Source organism: Podarcis erhardii, assembly GCF_964252035.2.
Source record: "Podarcis erhardii genome assembly, chromosome: 3".
Taxonomy (NCBI): Eukaryota; Metazoa; Chordata; class Lepidosauria; order Squamata; family Lacertidae; genus Podarcis; species Podarcis erhardii.
The window spans coordinates 26,007,372-26,025,512 of NC_138507.1; the positions used below are offsets into that span (position 1 = coordinate 26,007,372).

At 41.0% G+C, this 18,141-nt stretch overlaps 1 protein-coding gene across 4 annotated transcripts in view; it reads left to right on the top strand.

Moving 5' to 3' along the window:
• Positions 1–18,080, top strand: part of SNTG2 (syntrophin gamma 2) — a 217,800-nt gene extending 199,720 nt beyond the window's left edge. For all 4 annotated transcript variants that reach the window (XM_081857158.1, XM_081857160.1, XM_081857159.1 and 1 more), the window contains 4 exons: positions 1,552–1,761; positions 8,550–8,642; positions 11,262–11,372; positions 17,936–18,080. In XM_081857158.1, coding sequence (XP_081713284.1) covers positions 1,552–1,761; positions 8,550–8,642; positions 11,262–11,372; positions 17,936–18,067 — 546 coding nt within the window. In that variant the 3' untranslated portion in view covers positions 18,068–18,080. The remainder of the gene's footprint in view (positions 1–1,551; positions 1,762–8,549; positions 8,643–11,261; positions 11,373–17,935) is intronic.
• Positions 18,081–18,141: the final 61 nt, after the last annotated feature.

Genomic DNA, 18,141 nt, shown 5'->3' on the forward strand with positions numbered 1-18,141 from the left:
AATCAACAAATGGCAACATTAACTTCTTCCCAACAACAAGGGAAGCCCCAATCGCATCAGTGGCCAACGGTCAATTAGCCGGCCCCAACTTTGGAGTGTCCTGGCGGCCCCCACCGCAACACGTGCTCTCCTTGAAGGAGAACACGCTTTGTCCCATGTTTCCATATCTGTTTTTTCCCCACTGTTGTACCACCATGTGGAAGCAGCATTAAAATAGTTCAGTGTGAATAAATGAAGAACCAATAGCATAAGACTAATATATATTTATATATCATACATACATAGCCCAAAATCAGATATAAATATGAAGTCATTTGGTTATTGCATACTGATGAAATACTTGTTAGACTTTTTTTTTTTTTTTGCAGAAGGCATATACGGTTTGATTTCTCCCCTCCCCTTGGTAGGTTTTCTGTCTGGGATTCTCAAAAACAAAAAACAAAAAACTTTACCATCATAATGTTTCCTGGCTCTACTGCTTCACAGGGATGCTATTATGAAGATATTTAAACAAAGCAATCTGTGAAGCATAAAACTAATATTATATGCTCATAATTAAAAATGCTGCTTGTTTGATTTGCATACCCTGATGTGCAGGATCTCTAAAGGGGATACCTTTTATTAAAATATATCAGCATGACAGTATTGTTTGTCGCAAGCTCCAGTGTTAATTAAAACACACATGAGTGTGGATTTAGCATTTTAGCATATTAATATTGCTGTTACTTGTCATTTGAATATCATATTTTTGGGGTTCACCCCTACATTTGTCCACATATTAGATATCTGACGGTAGATCACTACTGAGCAAGTCAGTCTGAAATACATTGCCCCCCTAGAATTACTCTGGTCTAAATGCTGCAATTCATACCCTAAACTTCCAATTTATGGGGTTTCCCAGTTCACTTCAACACAGGAGTGAGGCTGTGTGACTGTACCTTATGTTGAAACAAACAGTTTGATTTTGCTTTTAATACTGGTTGTAAACTTATTGAGGCTCCTCGGGGAATGTTGCGCTAAGTAAAAATATAAATGAGATTTACACTATGGGTAGACTGAATCTCTGTCATCAAAAACAATTTGCTGTATTGAGCCAAATGAGCTATTTCTATTTTCTTGATCTACTTTTGTTGTAAAGGTTCTTTTTTTTACAGTTTTGCATTGCTCTTCATTAATTTTAATCAGTCTGCTTGTTTGTAAGCCATCCAGGAAATATTTGTTGATGGGCAACATTCAATAAATAATCATCATCACATACTTTAAATCAGTTTTCCCTGGTTCTCCAATGGTAAAGCCAGGAGAACCAGAAAAATAAATATAAAACATATATATTAATACTGCTTTGTTCCTGGTCATTGATGCTCAACATCACAACGAAACTACAGTTCCTCCTTTTTCTGCATAACTTTAATTCTCAAATTGAAATCCTCACATTCAGTAGGTTATGTTCCTTGATAGAGGGAATTACATTAAGAAGAACAAAGAGCAAGTATGTACATTTTCCAGCACTCCTTTCTGATGAAATATCGCTTGCTAAAATATGTCTTTCAGCTCTGGCTTAATGATGATTGCTGGCTACAAGCAAACTTATATCTAGGTATTCACCAAGACTATGAGCTTGAAGACCAGAGGCCATATTGTTTCAGTGTTGTGGTTGGACATGGCAAGAGCCACTATTTCAATGTGGAACTGGGGAGTGACCTGGCAGTATGGGAAAAATCATTTCAAAAAGCAATTTTTTTGGAAGTTCAGAGAACAGGGGTAAGTAATTTAAAATGTACATAGCATGATATTTCAACATCTATGTAAGAATAATAACTAATTTTAAAACACATGTCCCATATATATGAGCATTCTGAGTAGCTGCCAGTGGGGCAACAGCCTCCTTCTGACTCCAGTCTCACCTTAGGTTACCTGGACATGTTCCTGTCTGGAAGTTACACTTGATCAAGGGAAGTCTCTTGAGAATCCCTTCATTTGGCTGGGATGCAAGGGCAAACCTTCTCCCTGCTGGCAATCCAATTTTGGAACTTCCTTCCCTTTGAAATCAGAGGGATGCTCACACTGCTGCATCTTAGATGCCAGGTTAAAACCTGACTGTTCAGTCAGACTTTTGGATAACAATGTTCCTGTCACTTACAATCGTTTTAATAGTTGTTTAAATTGTATTTTTTTTATTTTAGTGTTGCTGAATGAGTTGTGTGATTTAAAGTTATTTTTATTGTTAGAAGGCTAGAGATCTGGGGCTGTAGTGTAGGGTAAAGGTAAAGGGACCCATGACCATTAGGTCCAGTTGCGGATGACTCTGGGGTCGCTGTGCTCATCTCGCTTTATTGGCCAAGGGAGCTGGCGTACAGCTTCCGGGTCATGTGGCCAGCATAACTAAGCCACTTCTGGCAAACCAAAGCAGTGCACGGAAATACTGTTTACCTTCCTGCCGGAGCGGTACCTATTTATCTACTTGCACTTCGTGCTTTCAAACTGCTAGGTTGGCAGGAGCAGGGACCGAGCAACGGGAGCTCACCCCATCACGGGGATTCGAACCACCGACCTTCTGATCTGCAAGCCCTAGGCTCTGTGGGGTTTAACCCACAGCGCCACCCATGTCCCGGTAGTGTAGGTAAACAGAAGGCAATGATTTGACTCTGTTGATGACCTATGTGAGAAGCTTCTGCTTTGACTGATTTACTTGTTCACAGCGTGGTTCGTAGTCGTATGCTTGCACTATTTACTCACTGCACCCAGTTTACTACAGCAAAAGAAGACGAATTTTAAGCCAAATAAATCTGATTGCACAAAAGTCAGTGGGTCAATGTCAATAGCGTTCTTCAACTGGACACAGTTCCTTCTCCTCTGACACTTATTTATTTTTTAGAAAATGAAAGTTGAAATTTATGCCCCACATCTTAATCTGAACTCTCCTATAGAGCAAACACAGCGGTGGCAAAAATCTATCCATATTAATATTGAGTAATGTATTTTTCCTGTAACTTCATTGGAACAAATATCACTTCCCGGCAGGTCTGCTTCAGAATTCTGTTGCCAGTTTCGTTTTCTTAGCTTGCATTAATCATGTTATTCTAACCACCTACCTGATTTGAAGCACATCAGATGCTACATTATATGCCCCTGCTGATGTTTTCCACTGTTGCCTATTATTACACTATCACCTAGTGGTGCTACAAATTCTAAAGTAGTCTCCATAAAATAAAATAGCTATATTTTTCTACACGCAGGTAAACATTTTAGAAGCCTTAATGTAGTTACATTCTAACAGAGAAATAGTAATGACTAACTTCATTCTATATTATAAAGACAGGCAGATATGTTTGGGCACGCAAACTTTCTCGAAGATTCTTATAGGGTGCCACATAACTTCCAGACAGTGGCTGGGTTCAGGCATAATGTGAAACCATGGTTTGTTTAGATAAGCCATGGTTTGTTTTAATGGCACATTTTGGACTTAGTGGCTTAGTGTTATTATGTAATGAGCACAAATGAACGCTCTTCCTTCTACTCTCCTCCGCTTTGAGAGTTGTTGTTGTTTCAATCAAGCAGTGTCTAAATTTTAGGAAGTAAATTAATAAATCACATGCTTCTCTATTAATATTTTTCACATCTTAAAATAATGCAAGTTGGATCATATGAGAACTGGCCTCATATTTTCTACATTATACAATGGCTTTTCCATCATCCTTGTGGGGAGGAGGAAAGAGAAATTTCTGTGAACTAAATTATTTGAACCCATCAAATGAGCAGCGAAGTCCATAGATAAGTATGCTAAGTGTTTTATATTAAAGCCATGTCAGTTAACAGCTGCCACTACACCATGTTGCAATGAGTTCCACATCTACCAATGTGGTGTTACCTCCCTGCTAACTTGATTCAGTAGCAGCTACCTCTCATCCGAAGCATATAATTTCTGCCTGGCAGCTAATGCTAAATTCAGGCAGTAGCTAAAATAGTGTTATACTTTCTTTGGGGGGGGGGGGAATCAATCATCTCCCTGGGACAACAATGCAAAATAAAACTTTCTATAATGGGCTCTATAAATTCAAATGAGATATTAAAAGCTGTTTAATTAGGCTAGATTTATGAGGTCATTAAAAGATAATTATCTGTTTGTTGCCAGAAGAACGGCTTTAATTACACAATTAAGGTTTAGATTGTTTTCATTATGTATAGTAATGCATTACACTTTCACTTTTCTTGGTCATTTTTATGTCGTTAAGTCCATTTCACTTCAAATCTAATTTTAGAAACCCACAGTCTTAAGAATCAATTGCACATCTGCCCTCAGCAGTAAACTTTGGCAGTGTGGGGGTAAATTTAAGTCTGTTTGGCTTTTCCATCAGTTACAAAAACAATAAAGCAAATTCCATGAATCTCACACAGAGCACCTACAAGTTTAAGCCCCTAACTATAGCACCCTAATACAGCCATGGGGAAACTGGAGCCCACCTAATTAGCCCTTTCATGGGTCTTAGTTTGGCCCATGAGGTTTTCCCTCCCCCAACCACATCCGTCTTCTGCACACCTGACATGATATGTAATATCAGGTGAGGAGCAAGTAGAGGATTGCCTGCCAATATACAACAAGGTGCCTTAAAGCACACTCCCCCTTGGGCACTGTGTTGCCACCAATCAGTTGATTACAAATGAGAGCAAGCCAGTAGGAATCAGCTGTGCCTGCTGAATTCATGAGTGCAACCAATCCTAGTAGAATGCAGAGCTTGAAGTCTAATAGGCCCTGAGTGCAGGCTACCTGTGATCAGCTCCCTCTGTAGAAAGTGGATCCTGAAATCTGCATGGATTGGCATTAGGTTCAAATCCCCATGTGTTTGGCTTGGCTTGGCTTTTCCTTTGTAGCGTAGTATGTGAGGTGGATGGGCCCCACTCACCTGTCAAAATGGCCTGCCAACAATGGGTGAGGGGTGGGAATCAGATCCACTGGTCCCATTCCCCTTCTCTAACATTTCTATAATGCTATGTTCACCTGTGCAGGTGTGTCCCACAGTATTAGTCTTTGCAACCATACTGTTTCCTGAACTATAACAGTGACTCTATACTATTGTGTTTTAATCAGTGCATGCCTCTGATTCTGAAACATATGGGGGAATTTTATTGGGAAATGGTACAGATGTTGTCCAGAGGTACATGCAGGAAGGCAATGAGATATAAGAGGCTTGAAATAGCGACTCCAAGGAATAATAACCAGTGCTTGAATTATTGGGGGTGGGGGACAACCAAGAGGGTCTATGATGAAATCCACAGTCCAAACCCCTTTAATTCCATCCCACTTTTAGCTAAAACCTTCCCCTTCCTCTGTTGCTTTGTTTTGCATTACATTGTTGTTGTTGTTGTTGTTGTTGTTGTCGTCGGCGTCGGCGTCGTTTAGTCGTGTCCGACTCTTCGTGACCCCATGGACCAGAGCACGCCAGGCACTCCTGTCTTCCACTGCCTCCCACAGTTTGGTCAAACTCATGCTGGTAGCTTTGAGAACACTGTCCAACCATCTCGTCCTCTGTCGTCCCCTTCTCCTTGTACCCTCCATCTTTCCCAACATCAGGGTCTTTTCCAGGAAGTTATCTCTTCTCATGAGGTGGCCAAAGTACTGGAGCCTCAGCTTCAGGACCTGTCCTTCCAGTGAGCACTCAGGGTTGATTTCCTTCAGAATGGATAGGTTTGATCTTCTTGCAGTCCATGGGACTCTCAAGAGTCTCCTCCAACACCATAATTCAAAAGCATCAATTCTTCAGCAATCAGCCTTCTTTATGGTCCAGCTGTCCCTTCCATACATCACTCCTGGGAAAACCATAGCTTTAACTATACAGACCTTTGTTGGCAAGGTGATGTCTCTGCTTTTTAAGATGCTGTCTAGGTTTGTCATTGCTTTTCTCCCAAGAAGCCGGCGTCTTTTAATTTTGTGACTGCTGTCATCATCTGCATTACATTACCATTACATTAGCCACGACTAACTAAAGTGCACTGGTTTTAGTTGGCCTACTCTTACTAAGTCAACTACAACCCATTGAACCAGACATGGGGAAACCTACAGCCCTCTAGAAGTTGTTGGACTGCAACTCTCATTGGCCATGTTAGCTGGAAAGCCACTGATTCCCCACCCCTGCACTGAACAGTAGCTCAAGAGCCATCACATTATAATTCAAGCACTGATGACGACATGGAACCACACTAAGTTCTTGCCATTATTTGCACAAGGTGATGGTGATCCTTTGCACAACTTGCTAAGTTTGGTATGCTACCCTGATCCACTCATAAATCAAGGCACTATATTGGTATAGGGGGCAGAACCTTACCCAAATTAAGGCAGAGGAAGGACTAACATAAAAAATAAGATCTCTGCAAGTATTCTGTACACTTAAGCATAATAAGGAATGGAACATGCAGAGTGCTAAATGCCCCCCCCCCCCAATTGTGCCAATGCTACTGCATAAATATTCAGCCATACTAGTGGTCTAAGAAATGATATATAAAAATAACTCCCTACATTTCTGTGTGTTCCATATTCGTGTTTTGTTTTTAGGCTGGCAGTGGTTAGTATAGGGTTGTATAGTTCTGATCATACTCATTACCATTACAGAGGAAAACTGAAATAAGCATGCAGCATAGTTTTTTGTGCTGTACTAATTTTAGCAAGGTGTATGGAATCAACATGAAAAAAGATCACAGAAGCTGAGTTTGAAGTTGATTTACTCTGTGATCAAGCCAGCATACTTCTAAAGGTGCTTTTAACGAGTGTACAGAAAATTGAAATAAGGCTTTGTTATCACAAGGTAGAAGCAATACTCCCTTGGTGGGGGGGGGGGGGAATGGTACTGAAAAATTGTGGTGCAGATTCGACTCTAGGAGAACAGAATAATCTATAGCAGTTTTCCCAAAGTAGAACATCAGCTCCTAAATGAGATGTGAGGTCCTGTTGAGCAGAACTCCTCAACTCTAGATTGGTTCTGCCTTGCACTCTGCTCCACTCTAGTTCCAGGTTTTTTTAATGAAGAATGTCTGATTTCAGAATTGGTGCATGTGCAGTTTTGCCTTTGTTATTTAAGTAATCCACATGCACAAGAGATTGTGCTTACTGAAATAACATGGTGTAAGCTTTTATTTATTATTTTATGGTTAATTTTAAACTGAATTTATCTCTATGGTTTTGGGGGGGTTACCTTATTGTACACTACTTAGAGTCTATGGTCTTAAGCAGTATGGAAGGGCATTAAGCAGCCTGTGTTGCATAAAGGAGAAAACCCCACAGAGTAAGTACATATATCAATAAGGTGCACATTACTGTGTGCATTTAAAAAAATGTCCCAATGAATATAGGATGTGCTTTCAAAATTTCATCTTCGACCAAAATCATTCAGTGGCCTATTTTACATGTCACTTTTAACAGTAGTTAAAATTAACTGGTTTAAATGCTGCTGCACACACTGAAATCATGTGTGCTTCACTTCTCCCCCACTCCTGCTGCAGCCACAGTGCTGGGAAACAACCTATAGTCTGGCCTAGTGTTACATCCAAACCTGGGCTCATGGTCTGCTTCCTCTAGACAAACCATAAGCAGTAAGCTAAGAACAAACCTTGATTACCACTTGTGGGTTGATCGTATGCTATGTGTACATGAAGTGTGAAAACTGATGTGTGTGTGTGTGTTGATGCATGGATAAGGGTGTGCTATGTGTGAGAATAAATTGTGTAGCTGTTGTGCATGGATGTGTATAAATGGTTGTGCATGGAAGAAAGTGTGTGTGGGATATCCCTCTTGGCTTTTTGCATTGACCCCATCCACCACTGGCAAATAGGGCTGGGAGAAATCTGCCCGAAACCCAGGAAAGTCTCTACATTACTGAGCTAGATGGATCATTGGTCTGACTTAGCACAAGGCAGTTTCCTATGTTTCTAACTTTCCTGAACCAGCAGTAAGCCACTGTGGTGCAGTAGTTAGAGCACTGGACCATAGCTGTCAACCTTCCCTTTTTTGTGGGAAATTCCCTTATTCCAGAGCTGTTTCCCACTGCTTCCCACTGCTAACCCGGATTGTTAGATATCCCGTAGACTGACCCCGGGACAGGTGAGGCTGCTGATCCCTTCTTTTCGAGGCTGCTGATCGCTTCTTTTCAAATCTGAAAGTTGACAGCTATGCACTGGACTACGACCTCAGAGACCAGGTCTCAAATCCCTGCTCAGCCATGAAGCTCACTGGATGGCCTCAGGCTGTCCTGGAAGACTGTAACTAGCCTATCTCACGAGGATAAAATGGGAAGAAAAAGGAACCATGTACACCACCTTGAGCTCCTTATAGGAAAGGTGGAATAGAAATGTGATAATCAATATGCTTGTGGTTTAGTGGGGGGAAATATTGTGGTTATTTTGCATCATGTGCATTGTTGCACACCACCTTTATATTTTTATAAGAGTTGGCAATATATAATTATTTGGGGAGAAAATAAAAATGAAGTATGTTGGAGTTTCAACAATGCGAAAACATAATTTGCTGTTCATCATATATGCTTTCTTTGCTCTTTCCCCAGTCTAAAACCTATACATGTAGCTGGCAAGGAGAAAGCTTGTGTTTCACCTTAGACTTTGCTTCAGGATTCACCTGCTTTGACAACAAAACAAAGGTACGAGGAAGCAGAAGGCGAAATATAAGAATTTGTTCTGTTATGAAGCACCCATGCTGTTCCTTGAGAAAACAGAACTGTTGCTAATCCTTTTCTGGTGGTGGAAAATTCAGGGTGAATCCAATCAAAAACACCTTTGAGCCTATTGGGATGCCTGTTCCATGACATTGAAGTGTATTCTTTCCTGCTGCCATTCCATCAGCAGACCGCTGACCAGTGCAGCTGTTCTGGTGTGAAAGTCCTTTTATAACCATGTCTGCCCATTCCTGATGATGAACTCTTGACAGCCAGCTGTGACTCATTTGCAAGGCATTTCATTTTGCCCAGTAAATGGCCCCAGACACATTCGACACTTAGATGCTATAATCTAAGGACAGCATCTTTTATGGAGGTGTCCTATAACTTTGCTTCCCTGGCTTGAATTATTGTTGCCTAAGGAAGTGCTAGCAGTAGGAGTCGTAACTACCTCCCTCCTCCCCACTCCGCTGTTAATCACCAAAATTAACACCTTGAGGCAGAATGACCACTATCCTTGAAGCAGGCTGTGGTATGCCCAGTGTTCAAAAAGCTTTCTCAGACCTTCCAACTTTCACTTCAGTGCTTTAACAGGTGTACACTCAGTGTGACTAACATTGGAAAGAGTCCAGTACCTGCTGACAGCAGAGGGTTCTTTTAGATCTATAAATAACTGGAAATATTTTTAATTAGTTTTTAACAAACGGCTTGTAAGTCACTTGGCACATTTTGTTGTTCTTGTTGCACGTAAAAATTATTTATGTGCCTTTCCCATCAAACTGACCTTATGAGCCACTTCACTGACATGTGAGCTCAAGGCCCTGAATATGCACACAGGGTCGGCCCTACCATTAGCCGGAGTGAGGCAGCTGCCTTAGGCAGCAGATATTTGTAGTGAAGAGGAATGCTTCTGTTTATGGGGCTGAGGGTGGGGGGTGGCAGCACCTCAAGCATTAAATGTTTGGGGCTAGTTCTGTATACATAGCAAGGTAAGTTCCAAAACCTTCAAATAGTAATCAGGTGAAATTTTATCAGCATGAAGAAGGATGTGAAGAGCGCAGAACTAGAATTTTATATATGAGAAAGACACCAACTATATAAAATTAAGTTATTTTTGAAAGCTAATGGAATATCAAGTAAGCCCTTTGCAAACAGCTTGGATTTGAATATAAAACTTCACGTTTGATTTAAGGGGATATGGCTTGCCTCATATCAAATTAGCCAATACACTTTCAGTCAGAAAGAGAAGATTATTACATCTGCATTACCTGTGTCAATGTTTAATGATGGAACAGAATGCTTGATCAATAAAATACTGCTCCGACTAAATCCATTTATCAGAAAAAGCTGTAAAGTGCTCCACCACAGCAGTGACTTCACATTGATTCCCTAATAAAAGGACAAAACTTTAACCAACAGTAAGGGGGGAAAGTAGAAATTTCATTATGACAGTAAGAAAAGAGAAGCCGAGGCAGAGATACTGTGTACATAAAAGAACTGTGTCAGACTGACTACTTTAAAAACATTATTTATACCTTGACGGTTTGCTATGAGACTGAACAAAGGCCTGTCCAAACAAAAATTCTCCCAAGTAGTCATGTTTGCCATCTATGGAAGGTCCCCCCCCCCCGCCACTATTTATTTTTCTGCTTCTTCTGATATTGTGTTCTCTAGGTTGATCTAAGTGACCATTCTCTCAGGCTCGTAGGAAAGGGAAATGTCTCCCTACAACATAGAGGATAATCTTAATATCACACCATAGAATTTCATGCAAGTTCGTTAATGGTGTGATGTTCCATTTCCTGTGCATCTTTTTCTTAGCTACTTTAGCACTCACAGAAGCTGACCATTTCCATCAGAATTCATGGGGTGACATTCATCGTGCTTATTTGCCAGTGCCAGCAGAACAGACAATTGCGCAATGGAGCTACTTTCTTTCCTCTCGCTACCATCCCCTGCTCCCCACCTCCAAATCTTTTCTAGAGGGTCCCCAATCTGTTGGAGCAGATTTTGGGGGCATGAGGGGGACTGCAGTGGAGAGAGTGGAAGGAGCAAATCCTGCTTTGCAAATATAAATCCAGTCTGTCGGCAGATTAATACAAACGGATATCACCTGTGGAATTCAGATGGAAGTGAACAGCTTCTGTAAGTGCTAATGCAGCTAAGAGGATTATTAGAAATAGGATGTTGCACAAATAAAGAAGACCACATCAAAGTCCAAATCATGGTATTAAATAAATAATTATAACTATAACTGTAACGTTCTGTTCAGTGTTTTTAGTGAGAAAATGCCTTCCATTTCAGTTCTGAAATTACTGAAAATTTCTTTTGAGCATGGAATTTCACCACACTGATATGAAACAAGGAAATAAAATCCACACTGAGATAAATACTGTGAAGTAACAATATGTTGAGTGCCCTCATAAGCATAGTAAACCAACAAACCTTTAGCAGTTTTGTGTGCTGATTGGAAGGAAGTAATCATCAGTTTCCCCCCAAAATAGCAACATACCATTTATTTCTTCTTTATTTCTAACCCAAAATGTTCAATTGTTTCGGGAAAGTGAATATTCAAAATGTTAACTATCTTTCATTTCTTTGCAGAATGTCCTCTGGAGATTTAAATTTTCTCAGCTCAAAGGGTCATCAGATGATGGGAAAACTCGTGTGAAGCTGCTTTTCCAGAATACAGAAACCAAACAAATTGAGACAAAGGTTGGCAATGAATATTGCTGTGTTATATGAAACTGAATTTATATCAAGAAAATCTTGATTCCAGTTCACCTTACATAGTCAATTATAATTTCAAGTTTTCTCGTTTTTGTGCCATGCAAGCCAGGTCACAAATAACCATCTAGTATTGCTCATAGATTATTACACAAAAACACCAGAAATTATGGCCACTTTTTTGTCACTCTATGTGCAATTGATCAGGCCTGATTTTAACATGCCACAACTGAAAGAAATAATAAAAAAGACAATGTGGCTGGCCTACTCTAGCAACCTACCTTAAGCCTTCAACACAGTAGTCAAACCACTGACTATTACTTAGCTTTATTAATTAATACTCATTGACTCCAAGCTACTTTTGCCTGCATCTTTCAGCAGCTCAGAAGCATCTACTTTCATCAAAAAACTGCCTGCTTAGGGAATAAATAACACCCTTGACAATGCACATACATGAACTTTCAATCTAAATTGCAGCCTCTCAAATAGACATTGGGTTAAAACAGTGGTGAGGGAAAGAATAAGGCTGGCAGGCCTGATCCTGACGCTCCCTACCCCTTGCAGGCCACAGTCCCTGATTTTCATGTCAGTCTGACTAAATATTAAATTGGTAACTAATCCTGTGCAGTTTTTATAACCCACCTCACCCCATCTCTTCCCTTCTCCACACAGATATTTATCAGCTTTTGTAAAGTAATTTGAGAATTCCCCAAATTGTCATAACATTTTTGTGCTTGTACAAATCCTCGCGTACGTGTAGCTTTAAGGTGTTACCAGAAGAACGAAATGGAAGATGATTGATGGGCTCAAGGGACAGGCCAATACTAGCATTCAAGACCTGTTTTGGATTCAGAATCATTGCTAGGACACAGGAGAAAGAAAGGCTGATAACTTCAACATTTATTATTGATGCAGTTTGTAGTACAGTAGTGACCGAGTTACTGATGGGAGCGATGGATTTTCGGGAGAGGCAGATGGTGCTGGACAGGAAAGTGTAGCCAATAATGAGAAACACAAAATGTCATCAAATAATGCAAGTTTCATTCCCCTTGAGTAGATAAGCTAGTAAATGTCAACAGCAGCCCAGTAAAGAATTATTTCAGCATTTGTTGGGCAGCAAACACTATGGTTAAGTTTATGATAACGTTTTCCCTAAATGTTTTTGTTTGAATCTTTATATTAAAAATTTATATATTCAGTGGGATTCAATTTCACACTATTGACTTTTGGGCAAAGGAGCTGCCCACAGTTTTCCTGTATTAAATATTATGGGGTTTTTATGTTGCCATTTTATAGAGACAAGAGCTCCCCACAAATATGCTAGAACCTTGTTGCAGACATGTGTCTCCTCCCTAAGCAACAAACAAATAAAAAAAATTGAAACAACTGAAGCAAAATTGAAAACTTAGTTTATAACTGAGAGAACCGAACCTTAGTTACGTAAAAGACATGGATGAGCTGAAGAAAGCATAAAGATGGCACCAGGCTAACCTCTCTGGGAAGGCTTTTAAAAACTCTGGTGCCACAACCAAAAGCCCCTCTGTCTAGCGCTGGGGTAGTCCTTCAGATGGACTGTTGAACTACAACTCCCATCAACCCCAGCCAATTGTTAGGCAGTGGTGCGAGTTGTAGTCCAACGACTTCCAAAGTGCAGCCCATTGGTTACCCCTGACGTAGCAGTGACCTGACTCTCTTCATTTGGTTCAGCCACTTTAGAGCAGTACAGTGGTACCTCGGATTACAGATGCTTCAGGTTACAGGACTCTGCTAACCCAGAAATATTACCTCAGGTTAAGAACTTTGCTTCAGGATGAGAACAGAAATCATGCGGCGGTGGCGGGAGGCACCATTAGCTAAAGTGGTACCTCAGGTTAAGAACAGTTTCAGGTTAAAAACGGCCCTCCGGAACAAATTAAGTTCTTAACCCGAAGTACCACTGTATTTACATATACAAGAAGGTGCTATTTCAGGTAACTTGGTCCCAAGCCACTTAGGACTTTAAAGAATAAAAACAGTAAATTGGGCCTGGAAATGGACTGGGAGCCACTGCAGGTGACAAAGCAAAGGCATAACGTGATCAAAATGCTACCACATATTTATTTTCAGGAGCTTGAGCTTGATGGTGTTGCGCTTCCTGTGTGCTTATTTCTATCGATATCAACAGGATAACCTATAGATATCACTGATATTGACTGACGTCTTGCATCAGTAGCAAGCTGCATTCAAAACAGTTGAAATTCAAAGTAATTTCATTGTTCTGATTGCTCTGCTGTTATATAGGGACTGTTTTCAAGGTCAATAATGTGCCGTCTGGTAGGAAAGCAGTTTGCTGATTAGTTTACTGCTCAACAAGTATCCTTGAGACACAAACATATTTATGTGAAGAAATTTTGTGCAGAAGGAATATGTAAAATGTAGTGGGTCCAAAAGCAACTAGCTAGCACTTTGATTTGTGCAGAAGTGTGAAGGGCTATGTTCAATACCTCGACATACTTTTTGGGAAGCCAGGGTGCTTAAAAACATACCGTATAGATAACAATAACATAAATGGAACTGCCTTTTCAAACGGTGATATTTTTTTTTCCTTCAGTGTATCATAGCTGGCAAATTTGCAGGGGAAATGATGTAGGTTTAGCGTGGGGGGGGGAGACTTACGAACATTGAGAAACATCCAATGGATGTGTACGCTGGCTTTTAAAAGGAAACATTCCACCAATATTTCCTTCCAAATGTAAGCATACAGTACATTTTAAATTTCTTTTTTAAAAAACAAAAAATCTATATACATAACCCTGGGGCTCAAAAGCTTGCACTGGCTGCCCATATACCACCAGCCAAGTTCAAGCTTCTTGTATTAATTCACAAGCCTTAGAAACAAGAGACCAGGATACCTCAGGGACTCCCTGATCCCTGCTTGATCCCTGAGGTTTTCAAAGTAGCCACTGTTTGTGGTCGCCCATGGCTTGAATTCACAAGGAGATACATGTACAGTATGGAGGGCTCAATTTTTTGAAACTGAGATCAGTCAGGCCCCCAGTGTTGAACTTCCAGTACTTACTGAAGACTTTAAAAAAAATCCAGCAGGCTTTTAAATTGAATTCTGATTTCATAGTTTTAACTCATTTCAGTCTCATTGAGTTGCATTGGGACTCCTGTACAACCAACTGTGATTGAGTGGTGTACTGATTGTTGAAATAAATATTAAGTGAAAAGTATCTGCCGGTAGAAAGAGACATCCCTCTCTTAAACTCCCCATATATTTCATTGTTTTGGGGGTATATTTCATATATTTTGGGGGTACAGATGTCTCCCATCACCACCCCTATCCCTGACTGTACAATGGTACCTCAGGTTAAGAAGTTAATTCGTTCTGGAGGTCCGTTCTTAACCTGAAACTGTTCTTGACCTGAGGTACCACTTTAGCTAATGGGGCCTCCCGCGGCCGCCGCGCGATTTCTGTCCTCATCCTGAAGCAAAGGTCTTAACCCGAGGTACTATTTCTGGGTTAGCAGAGTCTGTAACCTGAAGCATCTGTAACCTGAAGCGTCTGTAACCACTGTACAAGATATCAGTTCTAGGAATCTGTAACCTGAAGCGTCTGTAACCACTGTACGAGATATCAGTTCTAGGAATCTTCATTTGAAGAAGGACACAAACTGGTGTACAAGAACAAGTTAAAGTGCACACAAAAGCAATTTTAGCATTGCTTATTGCTCAAGACATTTCCCTTGATTATGTGAAATGGGCCTCTAGTTTATAACTAGCCACTTGATAGTGCAGATGTGTGACATTCTGGCTGGTGGCTACTGCTGGAATTGTATCAAGCCCCAGTGTAGGTTGGACCTGAAACAGGGAGAAGGAATATGGGCAGAAGAGAAAGTAAAACCTGCTGCATAAAGTTGGTAAGAGGTTTCTGGAAGGTGACAGCAGCTTCTAAATTATAGGGAACTGCACACTGATGGTGCCTGGGGACTAGTAATGCCTCCATGGAGTTTTCCTCCCTTCTGACCAACCTACAGACATAAATCTCCAGAACTCTCTCATTTTACAGGGAAACTTAACTCAGCAGAGAGCTGTTCACTTTGCTACAGTTCAGGGACAGAGGGAGCAGAAAGCACTTTTTCCTGCATCAATATCCTTACAAGCCCCTAAATACAAGCAATCCGCATTGCTTTCAGTGCTACACAACTGTATATAGGCCTCCAGTTTAAGCAATTTTGCAATCCCAGGTGGATTAGCTTTTAGTTATCCTTCTGTAATGTAGTGAGACAAAGTAGTAATTTGAACCATGAAGCTGAAAAAATGAGGATGTAAGAAACCTCCCTGAGAACTTTTGCTAGCCTTGTGAACACTCTTTTTCTTTTCTTTTTTGTAGCTTCTTTTGAAATTCTTCAGCTGTAATACCAAATGAGGGAATGACAAACCCTGGCCTAAAGCTTTGAATTTTGCTTTAGGCCAGATCTGGTGACAGCTTAGAGATGTTCCAAGCACCCTAAGAAACTTCACTAGTCTTACTAAAATGGTTCTGACTTCCTTTGAAATTCATATAGTGTTTCACCTGAGGAGGAACTTGAGCATTCATTTCAAACTTTACCTCAGCTAAAACAAAACAAATTCCTTCCAGTAGCACCTTAAAGACCAACTAAGTCAGTTCTTGGTATGAGCTTTCGTGTGCATGCACACTTCTTCAGATACACTGAGCGTATCTGAAGAAGTGTATCTGAAGAAGTGTGCATGCACACGAAAGCTCATACCAAGAACTGACTTAGTTGGTCTTTAAGGTGCTACTGGAAGGAATTTGTTTTGTTTTGACTATGGCAGACCAACACGGCTACCTATCTGTAACTGGAACTTTCCCTCAGCTGACATTTCAGCAGCAGCACTAGAAATATACAAGGTGACAATCTTCTTTAATCTACGAATACAGAAAGTGGCTCCCACAATCCTATCTCCAGCAACTCACACAGAATCTCTCCTTTGGATCCAGACTTACTTCCGAGTAGACATGGTTAGGATTGTGCTCTATGTCCTATTGAATTCAATGCAGCTTCATCGCTTAGAAATCAATGGGACTTCATAAAAGTGCCAGGAAGGCTGAAAGCAATAAGTGAACCAAAACACATTCCTACTTAGTAATGACTGACTTAAGACCCATTGATTGCATGACTAATACTTGAACAACTGTTGGACAAACAGCAGAAGGAAATAAGTGTTTGAGCTTGGTCTAGTGCTGGAAAACAGCACTGAGCATCTGGTAAGGGCATCTGCAGTGTGTGATGCACAAATTCTTTTGCAATAGATTACGTATTACCAATAGATCTATAAGTACCATTATGTATATTTTTGCTCATGCACTCACTGGATGTTTAAGGGATAAATAATTAAAGCATTATTGAGGCTTCTGGTTCCGCTCTGCTTTAATGGAGGCAGCCCCTGCGACAGTTGGAAATCGCTGGCGAAGGAAAAACAAGGATGATTTAGGGGTAATTTAGGGGTAATCATCCTTGCATTCCCCCCCCCCCCGGGACAGAGGGGAAAGGGCTTCACTCATAGTCCGCCTCGGTACCTGGGCTCTCACTCCGGCATGGAATGTGGGGGGCAAGGATGTGCTGAGTGTAAAAGCACTTCACCTGGTAAAAACCCTCCAACGCCACCGCCATTAAGAAACAGAGGTTCTCCTCTTAATTAGAGCTTAATTGGACTAAAGTACATGTGCATGCTAGAAGAGATGAGATCACAAACAGCAGAACAAACCAACTGCAAGGACTTTAAGATTTTAACTTGAGAAGATTTCAAAATACTTCAGTTCAAAAGACGGTGAACCGCCCTGAGACCTCTGGATATAGGGCAGTATATACCGTATTTTTCGCCCTATAGGGTGCACCGGCCCATAGAGCGCACCTAGTTTTTGGGGGGGAATAAAGAAATTTTTTTCCCCAGGCGTGGGGCTGGGGCAGGGGAAGCCCGAACTTCCCCCGACCCCAGCCCCCAGAACAGGCTGCTATCCGCAAGCCTTGGGAGCCCGGCAGGAACTCCCGCTGGGCTCCCCAGGCTAGCAGATATCTGCTCGAAGCCCGGGGGCGCTGCTCAGCGCACCCCAGGCTTCGGGATGCAGGCTGATGTTCGCAAGCCTAGGGAGCCCAGCAGGAAGTTGCGCCAGGCTCCCAAGGCTTGCGGATAGCTTCCTGAAGCCTGGAGAGCGAGAGGGGTCGGTGCGCACTGACCCCTCTTACTCTCCAGGCTTCAGCGAAAGCCTGCATTCGCCCCATAGGATGCACACACATTTCCCCTTCATTTTTGGAGGGGGAAAAGTGTGTCCTATAGGGCGAAAAATACGGTAAATTCTAACAACAACGGTGGGGGAGGGGTGCCTACCTTGAGGGGAAACATTATTCTTCATTCATGAGAAAAGATTATGTTAAAGAAGGTTGCATTTGGCATATAATTTAGAAGAAGTTACTTTTTACGCTCTTGATGCATTTTGACCTATAAAATGTGTGAAACTTTATATTTCACTTTTTTCCAATTTTTTCCTTTTGCTCTCATTTCAGGAACTAGAATTTCAAGATTTGACAGCAGTTTTAAACTGTATTCACTCATTTATAGCTGCTAAGGTTGCCTCTGTGGATCCATTATTTATTGACAGCCAGAGCATTGCAAGAAAATATACCTACAGTAATTGAAGAGATTCTATGTTGTGATTATGACAGATAAATTATTTTCTTAAAGAAAAAAATATTTCATGCACAATATTGCG